This window comes from Paramormyrops kingsleyae, unplaced genomic scaffold, assembly GCF_048594095.1.
Source record: "Paramormyrops kingsleyae isolate MSU_618 unplaced genomic scaffold, PKINGS_0.4 ups70, whole genome shotgun sequence".
Lineage (NCBI taxonomy): Eukaryota > Metazoa > Chordata > Actinopteri > Osteoglossiformes > Mormyridae > Paramormyrops > Paramormyrops kingsleyae.
Genome location: NW_027326008.1, coordinates 129,384 through 136,414, shown reverse-complemented (window position 1 = coordinate 136,414; position 7,031 = coordinate 129,384). Strand labels below are relative to the sequence as shown.

Sequence of the window (7,031 nt, the reverse complement as noted above, 5' to 3'; positions counted from 1 at the left end):
TTAAATAAGCCGAGAGTGAAGCAGAATTAGCTAGTAATTACGTCACGTTGTTACAGTACAGTTGACTGACTGTCCTTTTAACTTTTGACAATGAGACTGAAGTATTTCTTTAATAGCGTGACAGTTATAGCAGTGAGACGTATCATCTGTCCTTGGCCTGTTATATTGAAAATGTATGTTTTACAATTTGCAGTATGATGTTATCCATTGCTAAATTATGGCTCATCATAGACTAGCTAACCACAAAGCAAGCTAATGCCACTATCAGTGGAAGACCGCTAACATTAACATTAATGAGCTTGGAAACCACAACGAACTTATTCTGCCTAAATAAAGTAATGATTACTGTATTTATAACTAGCATATCTCTAGTTACAGTCCCTGCATTGTAAAATGTAAGTTAGACATTTGCGAGGAGTGAACATTTAGACATAGAGAAAAAGTATCAAACGTAGCTTGTGCATAAAAGTTCTATTGCTTGTGCTATTCAAAGTTATATTTATGAAGCTTACCAAATCTTTTAAAACTGGTAACTTTGATTTGGTTGTTGTTGTTTTTGTGTTTTTGTTCAAAGGACTTTACGTTTCATATCTTAAGTTTGTATTTTTATACATTTTATTTATCAGAACTTTAATATATTTTGATGTTCCTCTGTTCTGTTGTGACAATAAAAGAAACAAGTTTCTTTTTAAAATGCATTATCATATTATGTTAGTTAAAACTCATAAATAAGCAAAGTCCCGTTTCCCTCGCCCGGACTAGGGTCACCGGGGCCCCACCCTGGAGCCAGGCCTGGGGGAGGGGCCCGTTGGCGAGCGCCTGGTGGCCGGGCTTTGGCCCGTGGGACCCGGCCAGGCATAGCCCAAAAGAGGCACGCGGGACTCCCCAGGTGGGCCCACCACCCGCAGGGGGAATGTCAGGGGTTCGGTGCTTTGTGGATCGGGTGGCGGCCAAGGGAGGCCCTGGCGGTCCGATCCCCGGCTGACAAAACTGGCTTTCGGGACATGGAATGTCACCTCTCTGGTGGGGAAGGAGCCTGAGCTTGTGCGTGAGGTTGAGAGGTATCGACTAGATATAGTCGGGCTCACCTCAACACATGGCTTGGGTTTTAAAACCAATCTCCTGGAGAGGGGCTGGACGCTCTTTTACTCTGGAGTTGCGGCGGGTGAGCGACGCCGGGCTGGGGTGGGGCTATTGGTGGCCCCACAGCTCGGTGCATTAACAACAGAGTTTACCCCGGTGAACGAGAGGGCTGTCTCTCTGTGCCTTCGGGTCGGGGATAGGTCTCTGACTGTCATCTGCGCTTATGCGCCGAATATCAGTTCGGAGTACCCGGCCTTCTTGGATTCCCTTAGCGGTATGCTATTTGGCGTGCCGCGGGGGGATTCCATCGTTTTGCTGGGGGACTTCAACGCTCACATGGGCAATGACAGTGTGACCTGGAAGGGGGTGATTGGGAGGAACGGCCTCCCTGATCTGAACCTGAGTGGTGTTCTGTTATTGGACTTCTGTGCAATGCATGGTTTGTCCATAATGAACACCATGTTCGAGCATAAGGGTGTCCATAAGTGGACATGGTATGAACATGCCCAGCGCTACAGGTCGATGATCGATTTTATAATCGTATCATCTGATCTGCGGCCTTCTGTCCAGAAACACTCGGGTAAAGAGAGGGGCAGAGCTGTCAACTGATCACCACCTGGTGATGAGTTAGCTCAGGTGGCAGGGGAGGAAGCCAGTCAGACCAGGTAGACCCAAGCGCATAGTGAGGGTATGCTGGGAACGTCTGGCAGAGGTTGGGGACATTGAGTCTAAATGGACCCTGTTCCGGACCTCCATTGTGGAAGCGGCCGTACGGAGCTGTGGCTGCAGGGTGGTCGGTGCCAGTCGTGGCGGTAACCCCCGTACCAGATGGTGGACACCAGAGGTGAGGGGGGCCGTGAAGCTGAAGAAGGAGGCTTACCGGGAATTATTAGCCCGGGGGTCTCCGGAGGCAGCTGACGGGTACCAGCGGGCCAGGTGGAACGCAGCTCGGGCGGTCGCAGATGCAAAAACCCGGGCGTGGGAGGAGTTCAGTGAGGCCATGGAAAGTGACTTTCGGTCAGCCTCAAAAAGGTTCTGGCAAACCATCCGGAGTATCGGGAGGGGGAAGCAGCTCCTGGTTCCTACTATTTATAGTGGGGGGGGGGGGGGGGCTGTTGACCTCACCTGGGGACATCACCCGGAGGTGGAAGGAGTACTTTGAGGACCTCCTCAACCCTGCCTCAAATACATCTACGCACACTGCCTTTGAGACATCTGAGGGCACAGAGCCCGAGGGTGCTGGGGGGGGCTTGCACATCACTGGGGCTGAGGTGGCCAGGGTGGTTAAAGAGCTCCGTGGTGGCCGGGCCCCGGGGGTGGACGAGATCCGCCCAGAGTACCTGAAGGCTCTGGATGTTGTGGGGCTGTCGTGGCTGACACGCCTTCTCAACAGGGATGGTGCCGCTGGATTGGCAGACCGGGGTGGTGGTCCCCTTATTTAAGAAAGGGGCCCGGAGGGTGTGTTCCAACTACAGGGGGATCACACTTCTCAGCCTCCCTGGGAAAGTCTATTCCGGGGTACTGGAGAGGAGGGTGAGATCGATAGTCGAATCTCGGATTCAGGAGGAACAATGCGGTTTTCGTCCTGGCCGTAGAACACTGGACCAGCTTTATACCCTTGCAAGGGTACTGGAGGGGGCCTGGGAGTTTGCCTATCCAGTCTACATGTGTTTTGTGGATTTGGAAAAGGCTTACGACCGGGTTCCCCGAGGTGCTCTGTGGGGGGTGCTTCGAGAGTATGGGGTCCGGGGTCCGCTGCTGTGGGTGATCCGGTCCCTGTACGAACGGAGCAGAAGCTTGGTCCGCATTGCCGGCAATAAGTCGGACGTGTTCCCAGTGCGGGTTGGGCTCCGCCAGGGCTGCCCTTTGTCATCGGTCCTGTTTATAATATTTATGGACAGGATTTCTAGGCGCAGCCAGGGTGTCGAGGGTGTCCAGATTGGTGACCTCAGGATTGCCTCACCGCTTTTTGCAGACGATGTCGTCCTGTTGGCTTCATCTGCTGGGGATCTCCAGCATGCACTGGGGTGGTTCGCAGCCGAGTGCGAAGCGGCAGGGATGAGGATTAGCACCTCCAAGTCCGAGACCATGGTTCTCAGCCGGAAACGGGTGGTTTGCCCTCTTCGGGTTGGGGAAGACGTACAGCCTCAAGTGGAGGAGTTTAAGTATCTTGGGGTCTTGTACACGAGTGAGGGTAGGCGAGATCGGGAGCTGGATAGACGAATCGGAGCGGCGTCTACAGTTCTGCAGGCGCTTAACCGGTCCGTCGTGGCTAAGAAAGAACTGAGCCAAAAAGCCAAGCTCTCGATCTATTGGTCCATCTTTGTCCCTACCCTCACCTATGGTCATGAGCTATGGGTAATGACCGAAAGAACGAGATCGCGAATACAAGCGGCCGAAATGAGGTTTCTCTGCAGGGTGTCTGGGCTCTCCCTTAGGGATAGGGTGAGAAGTTCGGATATCCGGGAGGGCCTCAGAGTAGAACCGCTGCTTCTTCACGTCGAAAGGAGCCAGTTGAGGTGGTTTGGACATCTGGTGTGGATGCCTCCTGGGCGGCTACCCGGAGAGGTTTTCCGTGCATGTCCTACAGGGAGGAAGCCCCGGGGCAGGCCCAGGACTCGCTGGAGGGATTATATCTCTCGGCTGGCCTGGGAACGCCTCGGTGTCCCCCCCGAGGAGCTGGTGGAGGTAGCTGGGGAGAGGGAGGTCTGGGTGCCTCTCCTGAAGCTGCTGCCCCCGCGACCCGAACCCCGGACAAGCGGCCGATATATCAGAATATCGGATTTTAAAACCAACAAATATTTGTATCGGTACCGGCCTTCAAAATCCTTTATCGTTTGGGCTCTAGTGAGAACTGTGGTGGCTGCCATGCAGGAACACTGTCCAAATCCCAACAGGGCTGCCTGTGTAGAGATTGCAAAAATGATTATGTCAAAATATCCTTTGACCTTTGCAGACACAACTGAGGAAGGTGAACAGTTGGGAACAGGTTATTATTCACTTGTTAATAAACTTAAGACTAGAGTTGAACATGTCAATCGTAACAACGTAACTGCAAGAATACGGACACCAAGGTCATTGACAGAAACTAGTGATAGTACCACTACCACCAAAGCAGTACGGTGCAAAGTAGATAGCTATGGCTGCTTCAATTGGCAACCAAGATGTCTTCCAGAAGGAGAGATATCTGACTCTTTAGAAGATAGAAGAAAAAATATGGCAGCTATATTTCACTCTGTTGGCCCCAGAGCTGTGGACAAGCCAGATGTTGACCAGTCAATGAGTCTGACATTCATTTATCAACGTCACATGATAAATACCTGCCCTCCTCCCAGTGTCAGTGACACTGAAGATCAGTGGCCTTTTCTCTTTACAAAAAGAGGAGTCTGTGCCCATTTCAAAACTCTCACAGGTATTGATATCTGTGATCGAGTAGGAGAGGCTCTTCAAACCAAAGGGAAGAGGATCATATACTTCTTCCAAAGGCAGACACAGAACAGAGACATGCAGAGTCTTCTACAGGACATTGAGGGAGACACCACAACCATGCAGCAGACCCAGACCAGCATAGCGGTAGTGCTTCTTTTGATGAAGCACTTCCTTGAAAAGGAGGACTCCATCTTCATTTTGGTAGATGTAAGTAGGCAAATAGTCTTCTGAATTACATGAAACATATATTTGGTCATTTTCAAGTTGTGTTTTTATTATGAAATAATCACAGACTTTTGGTGTTTTAAAGGAAACCGCAACAAAGTCATCAATAGAGAAAGATTGGACCCTGCCAGCCACGCCGAGACTGATAATGCTTGGTAAGAGAAGACTTGGCTATTTTAGAATTTTAAGAAAGGTCATTGTGCTATGTTTGCAGTATGCCTTTTAGGAGTGTGCAATTTTTATTTCTTGTCTTTCAGGGAATACATTCCTCTCTGCAAAAAAGTGGATAGTGAGCATTGATGTAAAGGTGGCCTACATTTTGGTGGAGCACCTGAGTTTTGCAGATGCCTTGTCTGTGTTTTTTGCATGTTTCTATGTTTTCAACATAGAATACCAGGAGCCTGCCTGTGCGACACTTGAACTCATACAACGGTAAGTCTTTCTTTTCATCACATTAATTCTCACACAGTTGTCTCATGTATAGTTGTTTACCTGAATCACAAAAATACACATTTTCTTTTCCTCTGAGCTGCAACTAGCCATGTAGATGGTTTAATTTTTATCAGTAACCCAGCACATTTGTACACGAGTTTAGCCAGTAAGTAAAGGCATTTAAATGAATTTTTGTGTTAGCATATTTGTTATTGTTGCAGTGGTCTTGTGGCTTAAGACCACCACTGCCCCTTGTGTTTCCCGGTTATTTCAGGAAAAGTGTCCTGTTGTGGTTTTTGGAGTATTTCTTATATTACATTATACCACACCGTTTTTTATTCTATAGCATACACATTGGTTCCAGATGTCACTTATGAGTCTCCATGGTTAATACTAATCAGTATCTGTATTGGCCCTGAAATATCGACCCCTAATTCTGATAGAAACAGTTACTCGTTTTTACAAAATGCAATAATGGAAACATTTCATTATTGTCAAAATTGATGTATTGCATCCTGATATTCATCATATATTACATGTGCTTTAGTTTTCACATGCATTTTCTCTTGGCTAAAGATTCTTTGTGAGGATAAATCCAGGAGATGGAACAAAATGCACTGCAAAAACTGGCACGAGTCGTAAGACAGGAGAAATGGTGAAGAGGAAAACAACAGTCATCAACAACAGAGTGTCATCCTTTCTTCGCCACCTAACAGAGTTTGAGTGGAGGAACTTAGATTAAACTTTTAACTATGTGTACTGTATATTAGGGACACAATGTTTGAACATTCGGTTTTTGTTAACTGTAATACAGTTTATACTGTTATACTGTTTGTTAATTGGCTCAATTTGTTTGAAATTATAATTTTGCAAGATGAAGTTTGTATGTTGTACTGATGGTTGTTTCTCTTATTTATTCTGTATGTTAAACCGTAAACTTGAGTGTAAACAAAGTGTCACACTTGTCAGCTTTTGCACAATGCCTTTTTTCAGGTTTAAAATACACATGTGGCACTGAATGCACTTATATTTTTTATGTGAAAGTTCATGTGTTTTGCTATTTAATGTATTTGTTTTAAAAATATATATATTTTTTTATTAAATGTAAAGTTCTCTAAGCATTCGCAATGTTTTACATAAAGATTTTTGATGTTTTGTAATGATTGTGTATTTGGATTGAATTGAATTACCATTAGTAATTTTGTAGGATATAAATTTAATAATATATAGGAATTATAAAATCCAATAATATACGGAAATAAATTTTAAAAAATATTACAGTGTAGTACTGTAATGGATTACAGTAGTGTACTGTTAAAATCATTTTTACAGTAACAGTACTATATTATTTATTTACAGTAACATTTAGTTACTGTAAAAGTAAATTACAGTTATAGTACTGAATCAAAATTACAGTAACTTACTAGCAACACTGTAAACTGTAAAATCCCTTTGCAATGTCTAACAGTGTAGTCTAACCAAGGCAAGTAGTCCTTACCTGCCAATAGGGGCTGTGCATTGAAACCTTTCCTGGCCGGGCAGGGGTACTGCAGATCTAGGTCCCAACCCCCTGACCAAATGAACCTCTATTCCATACTGCACACCTTAAGAGTGAGCCTACAGGGGCTTCAGGATTTAAGACAGTCACGGTTACCCGAAGAGTATGAGCCTGCTGTGCGTGTTGGGCCTGAAGCCGTAAAGTGCTCCCCCTCCATGTCTCACCCTCTGCAGTACAGTGGAGGCGCCCCTATGCCCGGAAAGACTAAACCAGATTCCGCCCTTTAAATTTAACTAAACGGATAGTCAGGGAACTACGAGTTATGCCCATTTAAAAGAAGGGGATAAAACAACCATCACGGTTA

At 46.4% G+C, this 7,031-nt stretch overlaps 1 protein-coding gene across 1 annotated transcript; it reads left to right on the top strand.

The window, feature by feature from the left end:
• Window positions 1-2,821: 2,821 nt before the first annotated feature.
• LOC140586480 (uncharacterized) lies at window positions 2,822-5,911 on the top strand. Its single transcript, XM_072708310.1, has 5 exons — window positions 2,822-2,843; window positions 3,932-4,719; window positions 4,823-4,892; window positions 4,995-5,169; window positions 5,746-5,911. Exons 1-5 carry the CDS (start codon window positions 2,822-2,824, stop codon window positions 5,909-5,911), a joined length of 1,221 nt encoding a protein of 406 aa, XP_072564411.1.
• The last annotated feature ends 1,120 nt before the right edge of the window (window positions 5,912-7,031 follow it).